The following is a 24,499-nucleotide window of genomic DNA, read 5'->3' as shown; positions in this document are numbered from 1 at the left end:
CTGGTCAAGTCAACAAGTGACCAACATTTAGTCTGCCTCTCAGGATACCATGGACAAACATTACTGCAAACATTTTGCCATTGAATAAAATGTATCACCACATTGATGGCTTCCAATATCAGATTCCTTGCCAAATACCTCCAGACTCTTAAGCCAATGCCCTAATTTTAAGATTTCTACAGGAGCATCACACCTCACAGAACTAAATTCTCTGTCAGGTCAAATAACACTAACTAAAGTAGAGACAACTCCCAAATATCAGTGTTGATTTCTCACTCATGTAATACTCTGATGAGCTTTGGGCAGTAATCTGGGGATCTTTTTCTTCTGCAGTTCTGGCATCTTGGACTCCTTTACATCTAGGACCACAAGAAGAGATATGCTTAAAGAACACATCCCTATTCACGGCTTACTGGACCACTAAGCTAAGCACGTAGAAAACAAGCTGCATAGCAACAGTCATTTTGTAAATCTAGATAAACATTGGAAACCCCAGTGGACCTCAAAGGTGGGGTCAAATCAATCAAGAAAGTAACTTCAGAGGTGAAAATATATAATAAGACCCTGAGGTTGTTGAGTTTCACAGTAAGAAGAGCATGTTGTGCACATGGAGAGCAGGCAGCGCTTTGCCTGGTAAGGACACTTTAAACTTCCCATTATTTGTACTACCCATGTTTTCAGAACTACTATAATTTTATGCACAATATCCCAATATTTCCCAAAGCATTTAATGTGTCATATCAGATTATAAATACAGTTAAGTTGGAAAAGAAAAGGAACACAGAATATGAAAGTGTAATATAGTTTAAGAATCTCTTTCTGTGCTGTACTAGGTATGTCTGAGCCTCTTTCCTGCCAGAGCAAACATGGTGGTGGTGGTGATGGTGGTGACGGTGATGATGACAGAGACAATGATGATCGGCCACCTCTCAAATGCCAGTTATGTGCCCGGCATTGTGGCAACTGAATTACACACATTCATGTACATTTTATGCCTAAGCAAGTAGGCACTGTAAATGTGGTTTTCCCCACATTTTAGTAGAGGGATTTAACTTCTGAGGAGTTAAACAGTTTGTTCCTCAAATCAATCCAGCAATAATTAAGAAAATAACCTGGATTTGAAATTATATACAAACAATCATCGATATAACTCTAAATTCAGATAACACTGACTGTGAGAGCCTGAAAATTGAGATCGAAGAAGGATAGAAATCAACCAAAATTATGATATGATATTGCTAAAAGCAGGTTTTAAAAGAATGAAAATACTTTTACCATCACAAGAAGAAATGTATTTTATTCAGGAAATGGAGGATAAGTAACATTTGCTCATCTGGTAGAAACCGCTGCCCACGTGACAGACAGACACAGAAGACAGCGAGAGAATCCTCAGAGGGCCCCCAGGTGGAGAGCTGCTGCTTTACCTCCTGAGGCTCTGTGGTGCTTTCTCAGTTGTCTCCAGAGGGAAGCGGCATAGCAGACTCAGATAGGAAACCTCTGACCATCAGGAATCACCACACGCATACTGCAGGGTGAAGGGTGGAAAGCTTCTTCTGTATCCATGATAGGCTTTGAAGACAAGATGAAGGTGGAGCTGTGGAACTAGGTGAGCCGATTGCCCTTATCCTTTCCAGATGCAGATAAAAGCTGAAGCTGTTACTTGTCCTTGGGTGGGCACTTCTGCTGGCATTGCTGGATAGCTGTCCCAGGAGGGCATTTCTGCTGGCACGGCTTAGGTGGGCAAGGGTCTGAATCCTTCTTAGGTGAGCAAGGATCAGGGCACTTAGTTACGCACAGTGGAGGTGTCTTGCACTTCTGCTTGCACTGCTGCTCTTGAGAAGACATCTTTCTGCAGTCTTAATATCTGAAAGAAAGTATATGACCGTGTTCACAATAAGGAATCCCTACATAGAGAAGAGCAACAGCTTGTGTAACACAAACGGACAGTATCTCTCCAATCTCTAAGCATGTGTTTTAATCTCTTTAATACCTTTTAATGAATTTCTGACATCTCTCTCGTTCTTTGGCAAATCTATTCATCAGCCCAGAGAAAACTTTCTTTTCTCATACAACTTTTCCAAAGAAAATATCTTTGTTTTGAAGAAACAAGCGATGGTTTCAGTTTTATTTCTCTTTCTTCTTTTTTTAATGAAAACAACATATTTTTAAAAGGCTATCAAAAGTTCAAAAATTCTGGGCAAGCTCACAAGCAATTCCTATCACCATTTTCTCTCATGAGGACCCGACAGGATGACTTTGTACAGAGCAAAGGGCAATCAGGATGAATGTAAGAGCCTCACACCTTCTAAGATAAATGTCTCTGAAATCACAGCGGAGGTCCAAGAAAAGAGTATAGAAAAAGGTAAACCCTTTGCTCTTTATCCCTTCATGTCAAAATTTCCTATTAATTTCTTTTTCAATAGAGGAATTCAAACTAGGTATCAGAAATCTAGTAAATACAATATAACATTGTGCCCATATTCCAAATTCCCATCCACTAAGTAGCATTATACACATGATCATAACTTTGGACCCATCAAATTTGCTGTCTCCAGCATAAACTCAACATTCGGGGGCCCGAGAACAAATTTGAACTGAAGAATCAGACTCACCAGGTTCTCCAAAGTCAATCGGAACTCGAGTAGCAGGAGGATAGCTGTCGTGCAGCAGAGGACCTTTTTATTGGGGCTTGCTGCCGCACCCAAGGGGAAGCGGAGCTGTCCAAACTAGCCTCGTGCAGTCATTTCCCAACCCAAATGCAAATCTATCCATAACTGGCTTAGCAGGGACTCTGAAAACAGGAAATGCCCTGCGCCAGGACCTCCTCACTAGACTATGTTCTCATGACTCACAGAGTCCCTGCCTTAGCTGTCCGATTCAGTGGTGTATGGCAGTGGGAGAATTTCAGGGGTTCTCTAACTTGTAGGCAAGTGTTCCCTTTCTTGATTGGGGAAGATGACCCTTTTCTATCTTTCACCTTCTTTGACTTCTAAAACTGCCTGCCTAGTTGCCCTTGATCTGGTGGCCATTTTGTTGTACATACTGGTTTGAAAATGGCATGGCTACCTGGTGACACCTTTCCCTTTACCTCAAGTCCTTCTTACAATACATTTCGCCTTGATCCACGGCTTGCTAAGTGAAATCTCTTCTCCTCTTCTAAAATGGACTGAGAGATGTTTGCAGATGATCTCAGATGACTTCCCATCATGATACTTAGATACGTTTAGCAAAGTGGTGACCTCTGGGGCCCTCCTTTCACTGCTTTGTTCCTTCAGATTAAGAACATCCAACAGTCAGATTCCTATGAACTTTATAAATCTGTTTCACTTCCGGCCACAAGGAATTCACTAGGAGCATAGCATCACCTACCATAATTCCAATCAGCTGGCAGATCAGAACCTAGACTTACAATAGAAACCAAGCCTTTTACTCATACCTCCCAAACGTGACATCCCACCGGCTCTTACCTAATTTCCCCCAAAGGACCTCTTTGGATTCTTCAACTTTTGAAGAAAGCTCAGACGAGTGTTTAAATTTTCTAGCTTCCTGTCTCTTTGAAATCATTGGGAAACCCTATCTAATAGGCAATGCCATTCAAATAACGAGTTTTAAATCTATTTATTATTTATGAATTATTTAAGCACATTGATTCACATCAAATCTAGGGGTAAATTCAAGAGATAGTTGAAATCACTTTATTAATAATTCGTTCGTTGATGTTAATTGCCATTCATACACTACTTCTTAATCGTTAATAATAATTTTACTATAACTTTAAGCTATCTGTAGATTCTTCCATATTGATCACAGTGGAATATACGTGAAATTAACCTATTTCCTGCTCTACTTTCTTTATAAAGTTTGTCCATGTGCTGGAAGGAATTTTTGATATTTTTTATGGGTCCACTTGACTGGAACAGGTTGCTCAAATATTTGGTCAATCTTTTTTCGGGCTTTTTCTCTAAGGATGCTTTTGGATGAGAGTGATATTTACATCAGTGCCCTGAGTAAAGGAGTTTGCCCTCTGTAAGTGGGTAGGCCTCATAGAGTCTGTTGAATAGAACAAAAGCCTGACCCCTCCCCCATCCAGGTAAGAGACAATTCCCCTGCCTGATGGCCTTCCAGCTAGGGTTGGCCCTGGATATTTTGGACTTTCCAGCCTTCCTAATCTCTCTCTCTATATTGGGCTCTTTCTCTGTCTCTTCTCTCTCTCTCTCTCTTGCTGTGTGTGTGTGTGTCTCTCTCTCTATTCATATATATATGCATATATACATACATATATGTAAATTGAATATTTCTTCTGCCATTTCATGCACTTGATTCCCTATGGCCAATTAAATTAGAAATTCAAAAAGTTAGTTTAAAGTGAATTTAAAGTAAAAATTATCAATATTACATGATACTTGTGATGTGTAATTATAACAAATATAATGAGCCTTTAGGGAATAACTGAAGTTCAGGAAACAATGCCCTAGTATGTTCTCCAACCCTGGCAAAAGATTTCATTTCTGCCTTTTCAGTCCAGGACCTGAACTATCCTCTGTCCCCTTGGGCACTGAAACTTTTCTTTATGGGTCATGGCTGGTGAGCAGCCCTGTCTCATTTAGGAAAAGTTTTCAACACTGGCTTTATGTTACTGTAGAACGTGGTAACACATTTTTAATAGAATCAGGATGTCCCATATCACCTGACCCCAACACTCCCCTAGACTGCTGTCATATGCTTAAAATTCCTTTATCAGGAAAATAAATACTTTTTATTCCAACAATCAATATCAGATTTAAATTGTGTGAAACCAGAAAGAAATGGAAGATACCATTTAAGACTCGAACCCTCATGTATAAGTGACTGAGAGTAGGTTTGGGGAGGGGAGAGAGGATCAGAGCACTAAAGGTCTGAAATCTACGTGAATTACAAACTTAGGGCTGATCTCTTTTCTTTCTTCTACTCTTTCCACATGTGTTTTAGGTCTTTAAAAGACAGTAATTTTAAAAATGTATTTTCATGCTCATTTTCTGTCTTCTCCTTCAACCCTCCAGTCCCCTCAACCTGCCATAGTACCCTTTGCTCCCCAACATTTACTCCTAACTGTCCAATTTTGTACATTTGCATGTCAATGCATTTAGTGATTAGTACTTTCATATTTTTAAAAATTCAACATTGTGAAAATCACTATACTACCCAAAGCAATCTACAGATCCAATGCAACACTGATCTAAGTACCAATGCCACTTTTCACAGAACTAGAACAAAAAATTTCACAATTTCTATGGAAACAAAAAAGACCCCAAATAGCAAAAGCAAACGTGAGAAAGAAAAATGGAACTGAAGGAATCAGGCTCCTGGACTTCAGACTATACTACAAAGCTACAGTAATCAAGACAGTATGGTACTGGAACAAAAAGAGAAATATAGATCAATGGAACAGGACGGAAAGCCCAGAGATAAACCCACATACATATGGTCACCTTATTTTTGATAAAGGAGGCAAGAATATACAATGGAGAAAAGACAGCCTCGTCAATAAGTGGTGCTCGGAAAATTGGACAGCTACATGTAAAAGAGTGAAATTACAACACTCCCTAACACCATAAACAAAAATAAACTCAAAATGGATTAAAGACCTCCATGTAAGGCCAGACACTATCAAACTCTTAGAGGAAAACAATGGCAGTACACTCTATGTAAAGAATCACAGCAAGATCCTTTTTGGCCCACCTCCTGGGGAAATGGAAATAAAACAAAAATAAACAAATGGGACCAAATGAAACTTAAAAGCTTTTGCACAACAAACAAACCATAAACAAGACGAAAAGACAACCCTCAGAATGGGAGGAAATATTTGTAAACGAAGCAACTGACAGCAGATTAGTCTCCAAAATTTACAAGCAGCACATGCAGCTCATTATCAAAAAAACAAACAAACCAATCCAAAAATGGGCCGAAGACTTAAATAGACATTTCTCAAAAAAAAGATATACAGATTGAAATCAAACACATAAAAGCCTGCTCAACATCACTAATCATTAGAGAAATGCAAATCAAAACTATACTGAGGTATCACTTCACACTAGTCAGTATGGCCATCATCAAAAATCTACAAATAACAAATGCTGAAGAGGGTGTGGAGAAAAGGGAACTCTGTTGCACTCTTGGTGGGAATGTAAATTGATACAGCCACCATGGAGAACAGTGTACAGGTTCTTTAAATACTAAAAATAGAGCTACCATATGGGCCAGCAATTCCACTACTCGGCATATACCCTGACAAAACCATAATTCAAAAATAGTCATGTACCACAATCTTCATCGCAGCTCTATTTACAATAGCCAGGACATGGAAGCAACCTAAGTGTCTATCGACAGATGAATGGATAAAGAAAATGTGGTGCATATATACAATGGAATACTACTCAGTCATAAAAGGAAAAGATATTGAGTTTTTTGTAATTAGGTGGATGGACCTGAGGTCTGTCATACAGAGTGAAGGAAGTCAGAAAGAGAAAAACAAATATCGTATGATAATATATATATGCAATGTAAAAAAAAAAAATTGTGAAGAACCTAGGGAAAGGACACAGGCATAGTGAATGGACTTGAGGACAAGGGAAGGGAGAAAGGTAAGCTGGGACGAAGTGAGAGAGTGTCATGGACATATATACTCTACCAAATGTAAAATCAATAGCTAGTGGGAAGCATCCACATAGCACAAGGAGATCAGCTCGGTGCTTTGTGACCACATAGAGGTATGGGATAGGAAGGGAGATGCAAAAGGGAGCAGATATAGGGATATATGTATATGTATGGCTGATTCACTTTGTTATAAAGCAGAAGTTAGCACACCATAGTAGAACAATTATATTCCAATAAAGATGTTTTTTAAAAATACAGTTAAATTGGAAAAGAAAATGAACACAGAATATGAAAGGGTAATAGAGTTTAAGAATCTCCCTGTTTTCTGTACTAGGTATGTCTGAGCCACTTTCCTGCTGGAGCAAACATGGCGGTGGTGGTGATGGTGGTGATGGTGGTGATGGTGATGATGAAGCAGACAGTGATGATGGGCCACCTCACAAAATGCTAATTATGTGTCCATCATTGTGCTAACTGAATTACACAGATTCATTTAATTTCTAAGCATAAGAAAGTGGGCACTCTAAATGTGATTTTCCCTACATTTTAATAAGGGATTCAAATCCTGAGGAGTTACATAATTTGTTCCTCAAATCAATCAAGCAAGAAGTAAAAAAAAAAAATAACCTGGATTTGAAATTATACAGAAATAATCATCGATAGGTCTCAAAATTCAGATAAAACTTATTGTGAGAGCCTGAAACGTGGGGTCAAAGAAGGACAGAAATCAACCAAAATTATGATATGGTATAGCAAAAAGCAGGTTGTAAAAGAAAGAAAATATTTTTACCATCAAACAAAAGAACTGTATTTTATTCAAGACGTGGAGGATAAGGAACAAATGCTCAGCTGGTAGGAACCCCTGTCCAGGTGACAGACAGACACAGAAGATATCAACAGATTCCTCAAAGGGCGCCCAGGAGGAGAGCTGCTGCTCTTCCTTCTGAGGCTCTGTGATGCTTTCTCGGGTACGTCTCAGAGGGAAGCGGTATAACGCAGCCTCAGATAGGAAACCTCTGACGGACAGGAATCACCGCACGCATACTGCAGGCTGAAGGGTGGAGAAGCTTCTTCTGTATCCATGATAGGCTTTAAAGAGAAGATGAAGGTGGAGCTGTGGAACTCGGTGAGACAATTGTCCTTATCCTTTCCTGATCCATAGAAACGCTGAAGCTGTTCCTTGTTCTTGGGTGGGCACTTCTGCTGGCATTGTTGGGGAGGTGGCACAGGAGGGCATTTCTGCTGGCACTGCTGAGGTGGGCATGGCTCAGGGCCCTTTATACGTGGGCAAGGTTCTGGACACTTGGGAGGTGAGCAAGGATCAGGGCACTTAGGTGGGCACACTGGAGGTGGCTGGCAAGGCTGCTTGCACTGCTGCTGTTCAGAAGACCTCTTTCTGGAGTCTTAATATCTGAAAGAAAGTATATGACCGTGTTCACAAGAAGGAATTCTTACAGAGAAGAGCGGAAAAGCTTGTGTAATAACAACAGATACTATCTCGGCAATCTCTAAGCATGGGCTTTAATATCTTTAATACCTTTCAATGAATTTCTGACTTCTCTCTCGCTCTTTAGCAAATCGATACATCACCCCAGAGAAAAACTTTTCTTTTCTCACACAACTTTTCCAAAGAAAATATCTTTATTTGAAAGAAACAAGCAGGTGTTTTTACTTTTATTTCTTTTTCTTTTTTATGAAAACAACATGTTCAAAAAAGGCCAACACAAGCTCTAAAATCCTGGGCAAGCTCACAAGCTATTGCTATCATCATCTTCTCTCATGAGGTACCAACAGAATGACATATACAGAGCAAAGGACAATCAGGAAGAATGTAAGGACCTCACACCTTCTAAGATAAATGCCTCTAACATCACAGCAGAGGGACACCAAAAAGGCATAAGAAAGAGAAAATACTGTATTCTTTATCTTTCATGTCAAAATTTCCTATCAATTTCTTCTTCAATACAAGAATTCAAACAAGGTATCAGAAATCTCATAAATACAATATAACTTTGTGCCCAAATTGCAAGTTCCCATCCAATAAGTAGCATTAAACCCATGATGGTAATTTTGGACCCATCAAATTTGCTGTCTCCAGGATAAATGCTACATTCAGAAGCTGAAGAACAAATTTGAACTAAAGAATCCTACTCACCACGTTCTCCAAATTCAATTGGGACTACAGTAGCAGGAGGATGGCTGTGATGCAGCAGAGGACCTATTCATTGGGGCTTGCTGTCCCACCTAGGAGGAAGGGGAGCTGCCAAAACTGGCCCGGTCCAATCATTTCCCAACCAAAATGCAAATCCATCTATAACTGGCTTGGCAAGGACTCTGAAAACAAGAAATGTCCTGCTCCAGGACCTCCTCAATGGATTACGTTCTCATGACTCACAGAGTCCCTGCCTTAGCTCTCCGTTTCCGTGGTTTATGGCAGTGGGGGGATTTGGCAGGTTCTCTAACTTGTAATCAAAATTCCCCTTTCTTGATTGGGGAAGACGACCCTTTTCTATCTTTCGCCTTCCTTGACTTCTACAACTGCCTTCCTAGCTGCACTTGATCTGGTGACCATTTTGATGCCCATAATGGTTTCAAAAGGGTCTGGCTACGTAGTGACACATTTCTCTTTACCTCAAGATTTTCTTACAATGCATTTCCCATTTATTCATGGCTTGCCAAGCAAAGTCTCTTCTCTTCTTCTAAAATGGACTGAGGGAAGTTAGCAGATCATCTCAGATGACTTCCCATCATGACACTTAGACACGTTCAGTAAAGTGGTGACCTCTAGGGTCCTCCTTTCACTGCTTTGCTCCCTCAAATAACGAACATCCAGCAGTCAGATTCCTGGGACCTTTATAAAACTGTTTTACTTCAGGCCAAAAGGAGCTCACTAAGAGCATAGCATGAGCTACCATAACTAAGAGGAGCTGGCAGCTCAGACTCTAGATTTTCAACAGAAATCAAGCATTTTGCTCATACCGCCCAAAAGTGTTATACCACCTGCTCCTATCTAATTTCTCCCAACTAACCTCTTTGGATTTCTTCACCTTGAAGAAAGCCCAGAGGATTGTTCAAATTTTCTGGCTTCCTGTCCCTTTGAAATTATTGGGAATCCCAATATACAATGCCATTCAAATAACTAATTTTACATGTATTTAATATTTATGAATTATTTAAACACATGTTGTTTCACAGCAAATCTAGGGAAAACTTTAAGAGGAAGTCGAAATCACTTTATTAAAAATGCAGTCCCTGAAGTTCATTGCCATTCATATACAATTTTTCAATCATTAATAAAAATTTTATTATAATTTTAACTTAGTTTTTATATTTTCCATTTTGGTCCCAGTGGAACGTATGTCACATAAACCTATTTCCTGCTCTATTTTCTTCATACAATTTGTTACTGTGCTGGAAGGAAGTTTTGATGCTTAATTTATGGGTCAGCTTCAGTGGCACAGGGTCCACGGTTATCTGGTCAAACATTATTCTGGGTGCTCCTGTACAGATTCTTTTGGATGAGAGTATTTTTTAAATCAGTGACCTGAGTAAAGCAGTTGCCCTCTATAAGGTAGGAAGTCCTCATCCAATCCACTGATGGCCTGAATAGAACAAGGCTGACCTTCACCCAGGAAAAAGATAATTCCCCTGTCGGATCGGCTTCCAGCAGCGTTTCAGCTCTGCAGATTTTGAGTTTGCCAAACTTTGTAATATCTCTCTCTCTCTCTCTCCCTCTTTCTCTCTCTCTCTCTCTCTCTCTCCCTCTGTCCCTCTCGTTCTGTAACATATTTCTATATGTATATATGTACATATATGCTGTAATATATAATTTAAATATTTCATCTGCCATATCATGTACATGATTAACTATGGTCAACTAAATTAAAAATGTTCAAAGTTATTATAAAGTGAAGTTAAATTAAAAATTATTAATGTTATGTAATACATGTGGTGTGGAATTATGACAAATATAATGAGGTTTTAGCGAATAACTGAAGTTCGGGCAACAGTGTCCTAGCATGTTCTCCAAAGATTTCCTTTCTGCCTTTTCAGAGATTTAGCTGTCAACATTTCTTCTACAGTTCCTCTCTTCTATCCTGGGCCTGAACACTACTCTTTTCTATGCTGTCCCCTTGGGCACTGAAGCTTCTCGTGATGGGCCATGGCTGGTGAAGAGCCGTGTCTCGCTTAGGAATAAACTTGTAACTCTCACTGAATGTTACTGTAGAATGTGGGAACACATGTTTAATGGAATCAGGATAGCCTACCTCACCTGAGGAGAACACTTCCCTAGACTGCCCTCTTGTGCTTAAAATTCCTTTATCAGGAAATAAAACTGTTGTATTCCATAAGTAAATACCAGATTGCAATTGTGTGAAACCAAAAATAGATATAAGATACCATTTAAAACCCACAGCATCACATATAAGTGATTGAGAGTGGGGTTGGGAAGGGAGAGAAGATCAGAGCACTAAGGTCTGAAATCTAGATGAAATATGGACTTAGTGCTCATCTGATATGCTTGCTTTCTTCTGCTTTTTCCAAACATGCTTTATGGCTTTGAAGACAGTAATAGAAAAAAAATTTTCACCGTTTATTCTCTGTCTACTTCTTCAACTCTCCGGAAACCTCCACCAGCCATATTACCTTCGCTGCCCAATATATACACCTTAACTGTTCAATTTAGTTCTTTGAAATGTTGCCCATGCATTTAGTAATAGTCCTTTAATATCTTTCATAATTCTTCCTGCAGTCAGGAGGAAGAAGTGGCCTAGTAACTTGTCTTGGCCAAATAATCAGGAAGATTTTCAGGAATGTGGTTTTATAATGGGAAAGGAGGAAGAAGAGGACAATGAGGAGGAGAGGAAGAGAAAGAGGAGACACCTGAAACCTGTGAAAGAGTCACCAGCTGGGCATGCGCCAGAAGTTCAGGACATAAACTTTCCCTCCATCTCAGCCACATCTTCAGTGATTACTACATATTTTTTAAATATTATGATAAATTGTTATAAAAATATTACCTCATATAATATAATGGGGAAAACATAAAGCTGTTCAAAAATAAGCATGTTTATTAAACGGCCAAAAATAATCACTGCTTATATTTTGCTGTTTTTAGTGTTAGGAGTTTTCAATTTTCATAAACCCACACACATGCATACCTGTCTCTCAGGTTACTGATTTGAGATCTTTTATCTTCTGTAAAACACATGCCTCCAGCCGTAACTTGCTCTCTATGCACTGCGTTACATTTATCCTTAAAGTTCTTCTATGTTTTCTTTTCATTTTCATTCATCACAAAGTATTTTATATGTATTTGTTATTTCTTCTTTGAGCCAATGTTTATTTAGGATTATATTGCCAAAGTCACAGATGTCACAGAAACAGATAGTAGAATGGTGTTCAGCAGGGCCTGGGGGATGTGGGAAAAATGGAGATGTTGGGCAAAGGGTACAAGTCTGTAGTCATACGATGAATAAGCTCTGGGAGTCTGAGGTACAGCATGGTGAGTCTTGATATTAACACTGTGTTGTGTACTTGAAACTTGCTGAGAAAGTAGACCTTAAGCATTCTCACCAAACACAAACGCACACACACACACACACGCAAAAACTCAGCCATACACACAGTTAAATGGCTACTGTTGAAGTAATTAATGTATTATGTAACCTATGGTGTAAATCACTACACAAAGTACACATATGTCAAATCGCCACATTATACACAGTAATGTGTACAATTTAATCAATTATACCTCAATAAAACTGGAGGGGAAAGATGAAAGAATAACCATCATACAAAAGAGTAACAACGTTTGAGAAGCTCTGTGTTCCTTCTCCTCCTTGCCTCTCTTAGGCTCTGATACTATTCTCTGAGAGAGCTTCCCTTATCCATTATTCTCTGGGGCCCTGTATCCACCTCATAGGGGATATTCAATTTTAATCACCTGTACTGACCACATCTGAAGTAGGTAGGGTTGAAAGTGGGGAAAGGAGGGCTGGAAAGTCATTACAATTCTTGAAAAATCAGTCTTTTTCGTTTTGGCATATAGTTTATTTAGTTGTCAATTCCCTTAGTAGGCACCTGACATAATTCGTTCGTCCAAACATTACTATGTGCTAGAGACCTCACTCAGGTCCTTTTCTGGAAACAATTTTCTGGCCTGATTAAATTGCTGCCTTGATCCCTGAACATAATACAATTACCATGAGGCTCCCTGGCACACAGGTGGAAAGACTACAACTTTTGTAACTTTTCTCTATTGTTACAGTCAACTGAAATTGGGCTTCAAGTTCAAAACCACTTCTAGGGCTTCCCCGGTGGTGCAGTGGTTTAGAATCTGCCTGCTAATGCAGGGGACACGGGTTTGAGTCCTAGTTTGGGATGATCCCACATGCCGCGGAGCACCTAGGCCCGTGAACCACCACTACTGAGCCTGCGCGACTGGAGCCTGTGCTCTGCAACAAGAGAGTCCACGAGAGGGAAAGGCCCGCGCACCGCGATGAATAGTGGTCCCTGCTTGCCGCAACTAGAGAAAGCCTTCGCACAGAAATGAAGACCCAACAGAGCCAAAAATTAATTAATTAATTAATAATTAATTATTTTTAAAAAACACTTCTAATCTCATCTCTTACTCTTTAGGGCTTACAAGTGTTGCGTTTCCTAATTCAACAAGGTTTTGAATATCTGGGCTGTATTTTTTCCTTTTCATTTTTTTAAATTTCCGACCTGCCAACTAGAAAGTTTTTCCTGAACATATGTCTATTGAAATACCCTGGTCAAGTCAACAAGTGACCAACATTTAGTCTGCCTCTCAGGATACCATGGACAACCATTACTGCAAACATTTTGCCATTGAATAAAATGTATCACCACATTGATGGCTTCCAATATCTGATTCCTTGCCAAATACCTCCAGACTCTTAAGCCAGTGCCCTAATTTTAAGATTTCTACAGGAGCATCACACCTCACAGAACTAAATTCTCTGTCAGGTCAAATAACACTAACTAAAGTAGAGACAACTCCCAAATATCAGTGTTGATTTCTCACTCATGTAATACTCTGATGAGCTTTGGGCAGTAATCTGGGGATCTTTTTCTTCTGCAGTTCTGGCATCTTGGACTCCTTTACATCTAGGACCACAAGAAGAGATATGCTTAAAGAACACATCCCTATTCACGGCTTACTGGACCACTAAGCTAAGCACGTAGAAAACAAGCTGCATAGCAACAGTCATTTTGTAAATCTAGATAAACATTGGAAACCCCAGTGGACCTCAAAGGTGGGGTCAAATCAATCAAGAAAGTAACTTCAGAGGTGAAAATATATAATAAGACCCTGAGGTTGTTGAGTTTCGCAGTAAGAAGAGCATGCTGTCCACATGGAGAGCAGGCAGCGCTTTGCCTGGTAAGGACACTTTAAACTTCCCATTATTTGTACTACCCATGTTTTCAGAACTACTATAATTTTATACACAATATCCCAATATTTCCCAAAGCATTTAATGTGTCGTATCAGATTATAAATACAGTTAAGTTGGAAAAGAAAAGGAACACAGAATATGAAAGTGTAATATAGTTTAAGAATCTCTTTCTGTGCTGTACTAGGTATGTCTGAGCCTCTTTCCTGCCGGAGCAAACATGGTGGTGGTGGTGATGGTGGTGACGGTGATGATGACAGAGACAATGATGATCGGCCACCTCTCAAATGCCAATTATGTGCCCGGCATTGTGGCAACTGAATTACACACATTCATGTACATTTTATGCCTAAGCAAGTAGGCACTGTAAATGTGGTTTTCCCCACATTTTAGTAGAGGGATTGAACCTCTGAGGAGTTAAAAAGTTTATTCCTCAAATCAATCAAGCAATAATTAAGAAAATAACCTGGATTTGAAATTATATACAAACAATCATCGATATAACTCTAAATTCAGATAACACTGACTGTGAGAGCCTGAAAATTGAGATCGAAGAAGGATAGAAATCAACCAAAATTATGATATAATATTGCTAAAAGCAGGTTTTAAAAGAAGGAAAATACTTTTACCATCACAAGAAGAAATGTATTTTATTCAGGAAATGGAGGAAAAGTAACAATTGCTCAACTGGTAGAAACCACTGCCCAGGTGACAGACAGACACAGAAGACAGTGAGAGAATCCTCAGAGGGCCCCCAGGAGGAGAGCTGCTGCTTTTCCTCCTGAGGCTCTGTGGTGCTTTCTCAGGTACCTCCAGAGGGAAGCGGCATAGCAGACTCAGATAGGAAACCTCTGACCATCAGGAATCACCACACGCATACTGCAGGCTGAAGGGTGGAAAGCTTTTTCTGTATCCATGATAGGCTTTGAAGACAAGATGAAGGTGGAGCTGTGGAACTAGGTGAGCCGATTGCCCTTATCCTTTCCAGATGCAGATAAAAGCTGAAGCTGTTACTTGTCCTTGGGTGGGCACTTCTGCTGGCATTGCTGGATAGCTGTCCCAGGAGGGCATTTCTGCTGGCACGGCTTAGGTGGGCAAGGGTCTGAATCCTTCTTAGGTGAGCAAGGATCAGGGCACTTAGTTACGCACACTGGAGGTGTCTTGCACTTCTGCTTGCACTGCTGCTCTTGAGAAGACATCTTTCTGCAGTCTTAATATCTGAAAGAAAGTATATGACCGTGTTCACAATAAGGAATCCCTACATAGAGAAGAGCAAAAGCTTGTGTAACACAAACGGACAGTATCTCTCCAATCTCTAAGCATGTGTTTTAATCTCTTTAATACCTTTTAATGAATTTCTGACATCTCTCTCGTTCTTTAGCAAATCTATTCATCAGCCCAGAGAAAACTTTCTTTTCTCATACAACTTTTCCAAAGAAAATATCTTTGTTTTGAAGAAACAAGCGATGGTTTCAGTTTTATTTCTCTTTCTTTTTTTTTTAATGAAAACAACATATTTTTAAAAGGCTATCAAAAGTTCAAAAATTCTGGGCAAGCTCACAAGCAATTCCTATCACCATTTTCTCTCATGAGGACACGACAGGATGACTTTGTACAGAGCAAAGGGCAATCAGGATGAATGTAAGAGCCTCACACCTTCTAAGATAAATGTCTCTGAAATCACAGCAGAGGTCCAAGAAAAAGGTATAGAAAAAGGTAAACCCTTTGCTCTTTATCCCTTCATGTCAAAATTTCCTATTAATTTCTTTTTCAATAGAGGAATTCAAACTAGGTATCAGAAATCTAGTAAATACAATATAACATTGTGCCCATATTCCAAGTTCCCATCCACTAAGTAACATTATACCCATGATCATAATTTTGGACCCATCATATTTGCTGTCTCCAGCATAAACCCAACATTCGGGGGCCTAGAACTAATTTGGACAGAAGAATCAGACTCACCAGGTTCTCCAAAGTCAATCGGAACTCGAATAGCAGGAGGATAGCTGTCGTGCAGCAGAGGACCTTTTTATTGGGGCTTGCTGCCCCACCCAAGGGGAAGCAGAGCTGTCCAAACTAGCCTCGTGCAGTCATTTCCCAACCCAAATGCAAATCTATCCATAACTGGCTTGGCAGGGACTCTGAAAACAGGAAATGTCCTGTGCCAGGATCTCCTCACTAGCTTATGTTCTCATGACTCACAGAGGCCCTGCCTTAGCTCTCCGTTTCAGTGGTTTATGGCAGTGGGAGAATTTCAGGGCTTCTCTAACTTGTAGGCAAGTGTTCCCTTTCTTGATTGGGGAAGATGACCCTTTTCTATCTTTCACCTTCTTTGACTTCTAAAACTGCCTGCCTAGTTGCACTTGATCTGGTGGCCATTTTGTTGTACATACTGGTTTGAAAATGGCCTGGCTACCTGGTGACACCTTTCCCTTTACCTCAAGTCCTTCTTACAATACATTTCACCTTGATCCACGGCTTGCTAAGTGAAATCTCTTCTCCTCTTCTAAAATGGACTGAGAGATGTTTGCAGATGATCTCAGATGACTTCCCATCATGATACTTAGATACGTTTAGCAAAGTGGTGACCTCTGGGGCCCTCCTTTCACTGCTTTGTTCCTTCAGATTAAGAACATCCAACAGTCAGATTCCTATGAACTTTATAAATCTGTTTCACTTCCGGCCACAAGGAATTCACTAGGAGCGTAGCATCACCTACCATAATTCCAATCAGCTGGCAGATCAGAACCTAGACTTACAATAGAAACCAAGCCTTTTCCTCATACCTCCCAAACGTGACATCCCACCTGCTCCTACCTAATTTCCCCCAAAGGACCTCTTTGGATTCTTCAACTTTTGAAGAAAGCTCAGACGAGTGTTTAAATTTTCTGGCTTCCTATCTCTTTGAAATCAGTGGGAAACCCTATCTAATAGGCAATGCCATTCAAATAACGAGTTTTAAATCTATTTATTATTTATGAATTATTTAAGCACATTGATTCACATCAAATCTAGGGGTAAATTCAAGAGATAGTTGAAATCCCTTTATTAATAATTCGGTCGTTGATGTTAATTGCCATTCATACACTACTTCTTAATCATTAATAATAATTTTACTATAACTTTAAGCTATCTGTAGATTCTCCAATATTGATCATAGTGGAATATACGTGAAATTAACCTATTTCCTGCTCTACTTTCTTTATACAGTTTGTCCATGTGCTGGAAGGAATTTTTGATATTTTTTATGGGTCCACTTGACTGGAACAGGTTGCTCAAATATTTGGTCAATCTTTTTTTGGGCTTTTTCTCTAAGGATGCTTTTGGATGAGAGTGATATTTAAATCAGTGCCCTGAGTAAAGAAGTTTGCCCTCTGTAAGTGGGTTCGCCTCATAGAGTCTTTTGAATAGAACAAAAGCCTGACCCGTCCCCCATCCAGGTAAGAGACAATTCCCCTGCCTGATGGCCTTCCAGCTAGGGTTGGCCCTGCATATTTTGGACTTTCCAGCCTTCCTAATCTCTCTCTATATATTTGGCTCTTTCTCTGTCTCTTCTCTCTCTCTCTCTCTTGCTGTGTGTGTGTGTGTCTCTCTCTCTATTCATATATATATGCATATATACATACATATATGTAAATTGAATATTTCTTCTGCCATTTCATGCACTTGATTCCCTATGGCCAATTAAATTAGAAATTCAAAAAGTTAGTTTAAAGTGAATTTAAAGTAAAAATTATCAATATTACATGCTACTTGTGATGTGTAATTATAACAAATATAATGAGCCTTTAGGGAATAACTGAAGTTCAGGAAACAATGCCCTAGTATGTTCTCCAACCCTGGCAAAAGATTTCATTTCTGCCTTTTCAGTCCAGGACCTGAACTATCCTCTGTCCCCTTGGGCACTGAAACTTTTCTTTATGGGTCATGGCTGGTGAGCAGCCCTGTCTCATTTAGGAAAAGTTTTCAACACTGGCTTTATGTTACTGTAGAACGTGGTAACACATTTTTAATAGAATCACGATGTCCCATATCACCTGACCCCAACACTCCCCTAGACTGCTGTCATATGCTTAAAATTCCTTTATCAGGAAAATAAATACTTTTTATTCCAACAATCAATATCAGATTTAAAGTGTGTGAAACCAGAAAGAAATGGAAGATACCATTTAAGACTCAAACCGTCACGTATAAGTCACTGAGAGTAGGTTTGGGGAGGGGAGAGAGGATCAGAGCAGTAAAGGTCTGAAATCTAGGTGAATTACAATCTTAGGGCTGATCTCTTTTCTTTCTTCTATTCTTTCCACATGTGTTTTAGGTCTTTAAAAGACAGTAATTTTAAAAATGTATTTTCATGCTCATTTTCTGTCTTCTCCTTCAACCCTCCAGTCCCCTCAACCTGCCATAGTACCCTTTGCTCCCCAACATTTACTCCTAACGTCCAATTTTGTACATTTGCATGTCAATGCATTTAGTGATTAGTACTTTCATATTTTTAAAAATTCAACATTGTGAAAATCACTATACTACCCAAAGCAATCTACAGATCCAATGCAACACTGATCTAAGTACCAATGCCACTTTTCACAGAACTAGAACAAAAAAATTCACAATTTCTATGGAAACAAAAAAGACCCCAAATAGCAAAAGCAAACGTGAGAAAGAAAAATGGAACTGAAGGAATCAGGCTCCTGGACTTCAGACTATACTACAAAGCTACAGTAATCAAGACAGTATGGTACTGGAACAAAAAGAGAAATATAGATCAATGGAACAGGACGGAAAGCCCAGAGATAAACCCACATACATATGGTCACCTTATTTTTGATAAAGGAGGCAAGAATATACAATGGAGAAAAGACAGCCTCGTCAATAAGTGGTGCTCGGAAAATTGGACAGCTACATGTAAAAGAGTGAAATTACAACACTCCCTAACACCATAAACAAAAATAAACTCAAAATGGATTAAAGACCTCCATGTAAGGCCAGACACTATCAAACTCTTAGAGGAAAACAATGGCAGTACACTCTATGTAAAGAATCACAGCAAGATCCTTTTTGGCCCACCTCCTGGGGAAATGGAAATAAAACAAAAATAAACAAATGGGACCAAATGAAACTTAAAAGCTTTTGCACAACAAACAAACCATAAACAAGACGAAAAGACAACCCTCAGAATGGGAGGAAATATTTGTAAACGAAGCAACTGACAGCAGATTAGTCTCCAAAATTTACAAGCAGCACATGCAGCTCATTATCAAAAAAACAAACAAACCAATCCAAAAATGGGCCGAAGACTTAAATAGACATTTCTCAAAAAAAAGATATACAGATTGAAATCAAACACATAAAAGCCTGCTCAACATCACTAATCATTAGAGAAATGCAAATCAAAACTATACTGAGGTATCACTTCACACTGGTCAGTATGGCCATCATCAAAAATCTACAAATAACAAATGCTGAAGAGGGTGTGGAGAAAAGGGAACTCTGTTGCACTCTTGGTGGGAATGTAAATTGATACAGCCACCATGGAGAACAGTGTACAGGTTCTTTAAATACTAAAAATAGAGCTACCATATGGGCCAGCAATTCCACTACTCGGCATATACCCTGACAAAACCATAATTCAAAAATAGTCATGTACCACAATCTTCATCGCAGCTCTATTTACAATAGCCAGGACATGGAAGCAACCTAAGTGTCTATCGACAGATGAATGGATAAAGAAAATGTGGTGCATATATACAATGGAATATTACTCAGTCATAAAAGGAAAAGATATTGAGTTTTTTGTAATTAGGTGGATGGAGCTGAGGTCTGTCATACAGAGTGAAGGAAGTCAGAAAGAGAAAAACAAATATCGTATGATAATATATATATGCAATGTAAAAAAAAAAATTGTGAAGAACCTAGGGAAAGGACACAGGCATAGTGAATGGACTTGAGGACAAGGGAAGGGAGAAAGGTAAGCTGGGACGAAGTGAGAGAGTGTCATGGACATATATACTCTACCAAATGTAAAATCAATAGCTAGTGGGAAACATCCACATAGCACAAGGAGATCAGCTCGGTGCTTTGTGACCACATAGAGGTATGGGATAGGAAGGGAGATGCAAAAGGGAGCAGATATAGGGATATATGTATATGTATGGCTGATTCACTTTGTTATAAAGCAGAAGTTAGCACACCATAGTAGAACAATTATATTCCAATAAAGATGTTTTTTAAAAATACAGTTAAATTGGAAAAGAAAATGAACACAGAATATGAAAGGGTAATAGAGTTTAAGAATCTCCCTGTTTTCTGTACTAGGTATGTCTGAGCCACTTTCCTGCTGGAGCAAACATGGCGGTGGTGGTGATGGTGGTGATGGTGGTGATGGTGATGATGAAGCAGACAGTGATGATGGGTCACCTCACAAAATGCTAATTATGTGTCCATCATTGTGCTAACTGAATTACACAGATTCATTTAATTTCTAAGCATAAGAAAGTGGGCACTCTAAATGTGATTCTCCCTACATTTTAATAAGGGATTCAAATCCTGAGGAGTTAAATAATTTGTTCCTCAAATCAATCAAGCAAGAAGTAAAAAAAAAAATAACCTGGATTTGAAATTATACAGAAATAATCATCGATAGGACTCAAAATTCAGATAAAACTTATTGTGAGAGCCTGAAACGTGGGGTCAAAGAAGGACAGAAATCAACCAAAATTATGATATGGTATAGCAAAAAGCAGGTTGTAAAAGAAAGAAAATATTTTTACCATCAAACAAAAGAATTGTATTTTATTCAAGACGTGGAGGATAAGGAACAAATGCTCAGCTGGTAGGAACCCCTGTCCAGGTGACAGACAGACACAGAAGACATTAACAGATTCCTCAGAGGGCGCCCAGGAGGAGAGCTGCTGCTCTTCCTTCTGAGGCTCTGTGATGCTTTCTCGGGTACGTCTCAGAGGGAAGCGGTATAACGCAGCCTCAGATAGGAAACCTCTGACGGACAGGAATCACGACACGCATACTGCAGGCTGAAGGGTGGAGAAGCTTCTTCTGTATCCATGATGGGCGTTAAAGAGAAGATGAAGGTGGAGCTGTGGAACTCGGTGAGCCAATTGTCCTTATCCTTTCCTGATCCATAGAAACGCTGAAGCTGTTCCTTGTTCTTGGGTGGGCACTTCTGCTGGCATTGTTGGGGAGGTGGCACAGGAGGGCATTTCTGCTGGCACTGCTGAGGTGGGCATGGCTCAGGGCCCTTTATACGTGGGCAAGGTTCTGGACACTTGGGAGGTGAGCAAGGATCAGGGCACTTAGGTGGGCACACTGGAGGTGGCTGGCAAGGCTGCTTGCACTGCTGCTGTTCAGAAGACCTCTTTCTGGAGTCTTAATATCTGAAAGAAAGTATATGACCGTGTTCACAAGAAGGAATTCTTACAGAGAAGAGCGGAAAAGCTTGTGTAATAACAACAGATACTATCTCGGCAATCTCTAAGCATGGGCTTTAATATCTTTAATACCTTTCAATGAATTTCTGACTTCTCTCTCGCTCTTTAGCAAATCGATACATCACCCCAGAGAAAAACTTTTCTTTTCTCACACAACTTTTCCAAAGAAAATATCTTTATTTGAAAGAAACAAGCAGGTGTTTTTACTTTTATTTCTTTTTCTTTTTTATGAAAACAACATGTTCAAAAAAGGCCAACACAAGCTCTAAAATCCTGGGCAAGCTCACAAGCAATTGCTATCATCATCTTCTCTCATGAGGTACCAACAGAATGACATATACAGAGCAAAGGACAATCAGGAAGAATGTAAGGACCTCACACCTTCTAAGATAAATGCCTCTAACATCACAGCAGAGGGACACCAAAAAGGCATAAGAAAGAGAAAATACTGTATTCTTTATCTTTCATGTCAAAATTTCCTATCAATTTCTTCTTCAATACAAGAATTCAAACAAGGTATCAGAAATCTCATAAATACAATATAACTTTGTGCCCAAATTGCAAGTTCCCATCCAATAAGTAGCATTAAACCCATGATGGTAATTTTGGACCCATCAAATTTGCTGTCTCCAGGATAAATGCTACATTCAGAAGCTGAAGAACAAATTTGAACTAAAGAATCCTACTCACCACGTTCTCCAAATTCAATTGGGACTACAGTAGCAGGAGGATGGCTGTGATGCAGCAGAGGACCTATTCATTGGGGCTTGCTGTCCCACCTAGGAGGAAGGGGAGCTGCCAAAACTGGCCCGGTCCAATCATTTCCCAACCAAAATACAAATCCATCTATAACTGGCTTGGCAAGGACTCTGAAAACAAGAAATGTCCTGCTCCAGGACCTCCTCAATGGATTACGTTCTCATGACTCACAGAGTCCCTGCCTTAGCTCTCCGTTTCCGTGGTTTATGGCAGTGGGGGGATTTGGGAGGTTCTCTAACTTGTAATCAAAATTCCCCTTTCTTAATTGGGGAAGACGACCCTTTTCTATCTTTCACCTTCCTTGACTTCTACAACTGCCTTCCTAGCTGCACTTGATCTGGTGACCATTTTGATGCCCATAATGGTTTCAAAAGGGTCTGGCTACGTAGTGACACCTTTCTCTTTACCTCAAGATTTTCTTACAATGCATTTCCCATTTATTCATGGCTTGCCAAGCAAAGTCTCTTCTCTTCTTCTAAAATGGACTGAGGGAAGTTAGCAGATCATCTCAGATGACTTCCCATCATGACACTTAGACACGTTCAGTAAAGTGGTGACCTCTAGGGTCCTCCTTTCACTGCTTTGCTCCCTCAAATAACGAACATCCAGCAGTCAGATTCCTGGGACCTTTATAAAACTGTTTTACTTCAGGCCAAAAGGAGCTCACTAAGAGCATAGCATGAGCTACCAAAACTAAGAGGAGCTGGCAGCTCAGACTCTAGATTTTCAACAGAAATCAAGCATTTTGCTCATACCGCCCAAAAGTGTTATACCACCTGCTCCTATATAATTTCTCCCAACTAACCTCTTTGGATTTCTTCACCTTGAAGAAAGCCCAGAGGATTGTTCAAATTTTCTGGCTTCCTGTCCCTTTGAAATTATTGGGAATCCCAATATACAATGCCATTCAAATAACTAATTTTACATGTATTTAATATTTATGAATTATTTAAACACATGTTGTTTCACAGCAAATCTAGGGAAAACTTTAAGAGGAAGTCGAAATCACTTTATTAAAAATGCAGTCCCTGAAGTTCATTGCCATTCATATACAATTTTTCTATCATTAATAACAATTTTATTATAATTTTAACTTAGTTTTTACATTTTCCACTTTGGTCACAGTGGAACGTATGTCAAATAAACCTATTTCCTGCTCTATTTTCTTCATACAATTTGTTACTGTGCTGGAAGGAAGTTTTGATGGTTAATTTATGGGTCAGCCTCAGTGGCACAGGGTCCACAGTTATCTGGTCAAACATTATTCTGGGTGCTCCTGTACAGATTCTTTTGGATGAGAGTATTTTTTAAATCAGTGACCTGAGTAAAGGCAGTTGCACTCTATAAGGTGGGAAGTCCTCATCCAATCCACGGATGGCCTGAATAGAACAAGGCTGACCTTCACCCAGGTAAAAGATAATTCCCCTGTCGGATCGACTTCCAGCAGCGTTTCAGCTCTGCATATTTTGAGTTTGCCAAACTTTGTAATATCTCTCTCTCTCTCTCTCTCTCTCTCTCCCTCTTTCTCTCTCTCTCTCTCTCTCTCTCCCTCTGTCCCTCTCATTCTGTAACATATTTCTATATGTATATATGTACATATATGCTGTAATATATAATTTAAATATTTCATCTGCCATATCATGTACATGATTAACTATGGCCAACTAAATTAAAAATGTTCAAAGTTATTATAAAGTGAAGTTAAATTAAAAATTATTAATGTTATGTAATACATGTGGTGTGGAATTATGACAAACATAATGAGGTTTTAGCGAATAACTGAAGTTCGGGCAACAGTGTCCTATCATGTTCTCCAAAGATTTCCTTTCTGCCTTTTCAGAGATTTAGCTGTCAACATTTCTTCTACAGTTCCTCTCTTCTATCCTGGGCCTGAACACTACTCTTTTCTATGCTGTCCCCTTGGGCACTGAAGCTTCTCGTGATGGGCCATGGCTGGTGAAGAGCCGTGTCTCGCTTAGGAATAAACTTGTAACTCTCACTGAATGTTACTGTAGAATGTGGGAACACATGTTTAATGGAATCAGGATAGCCTACCTCACCTGAGGAGAACACTTCCCTAGACTGCCCTCGTGTGCTTAAAATTCCTTTATCAGGAAATAAAACTGTTGTATTCCATAAGTAAATACCAGATTTCAATTGTGTGAAACCAAAAATAGATATAAGATACCATTTAAAACCCACAGCATCACATATAAGTGATTGAGAGTGGGGTTGGGA

The 24,499-nt window shown here is 39.5% G+C and overlaps 1 protein-coding gene and 1 long non-coding RNA gene across 2 annotated transcripts; both read right to left on the bottom strand.

Annotated features, from left to right (window-relative positions):
• Positions 1–14,677: 14,677 nt before the first annotated feature.
• LOC309655302 lies at positions 14,678–16,050 on the bottom strand. Its single transcript, XR_014260761.1, has 2 exons — positions 16,020–16,050; positions 14,678–15,272 (listed from the first exon to the last, which is right to left on the bottom strand). It is a non-coding gene; the product is annotated as an uncharacterized lncRNA (long non-coding RNA).
• A 4,962-nt stretch (positions 16,051–21,012) lies between these two features.
• Positions 21,013–21,441, bottom strand: LOC309655571 (uncharacterized protein; the record flags this gene model as incomplete). Its single annotated transcript, XM_082450906.1, has 1 exon — positions 21,013–21,441. A coding segment is annotated over one exon (429 nt), but the record flags the coding sequence as incomplete, so codon positions are not given.
• Between the last annotated feature and the right edge of the window lie 3,058 nt (positions 21,442–24,499).

The sequence above is a fragment of the Balaenoptera physalus genome (genome assembly GCF_965194825.1).
Source record: "Balaenoptera physalus genome assembly, chromosome: 1".
NCBI lineage: Eukaryota > Metazoa > Chordata > Mammalia > Artiodactyla > Balaenopteridae > Balaenoptera > Balaenoptera physalus.
This window is presented reverse-complemented; position numbering and strand designations above follow the sequence as displayed.